This window comes from Penaeus monodon, chromosome 20 (assembly GCF_015228065.2).
Source record: "Penaeus monodon isolate SGIC_2016 chromosome 20, NSTDA_Pmon_1, whole genome shotgun sequence".
Taxonomy (NCBI): Eukaryota; Metazoa; Arthropoda; class Malacostraca; order Decapoda; family Penaeidae; genus Penaeus; species Penaeus monodon.
Genome location: NC_051405.1, coordinates 46,065,113 through 46,065,597, shown reverse-complemented (window position 1 = coordinate 46,065,597; position 485 = coordinate 46,065,113). Strand labels below are relative to the sequence as shown.

The 485-nt window shown below is 34.0% G+C and overlaps 1 protein-coding gene across 1 annotated transcript in view; it reads right to left on the bottom strand.

The window, feature by feature from the left end:
- Positions 1 to 485, bottom strand: part of LOC119586021 (condensin complex subunit 2-like) — a gene marked incomplete at its 3' end in the record, with an annotated part of 15,174 nt that overhangs the window by 6,105 nt on the left and 8,584 nt on the right. The window contains 1 exon segment of the mRNA XM_037934729.1: positions 154 to 321. Within this exon segment, the coding sequence (XP_037790657.1) occupies positions 154 to 321 (168 nt within the window).

Here is a 485-nt window from a genome sequence, read left to right as displayed (position 1 = left end):
CTGTGAACTGTATAGTAAATTAATGTAAGCCAAATTATAAGTTTAAATATGATGGGACTTCATTCTTGTCAGTAAACTTGTACATTATATTCTTCAACAGTATAACTACAAATCAAAAATGAAATAACACTAACTAGAAAGCAAGGAACTCACCAGCAACTGGAGCGTGCTGAGGAACTGCCCACTGCCCGATCGACCCTCATCAAACTGTGCTGCAGTCTTTTTGAAAAGAGGATCCACCTCAAATTCAAGGTCAAACTGGGTTACATTAAGGTTTTTAATGTTGGTTTCTATTACAGCTTTCTTCTTGATCTGGAAGAGTCAGTTTATTTGAATTAAATTCATATAACCTTAATAAACAGAAAATATGTGATATTTTTAACCCTGATATATAACATGATTATATCCCGAGGTAAAAGGATAAAAACAAGAAAAAAGTTGAAATGACCAAAGATACAACAGGGAGACCCTTAGGTCAATCACCT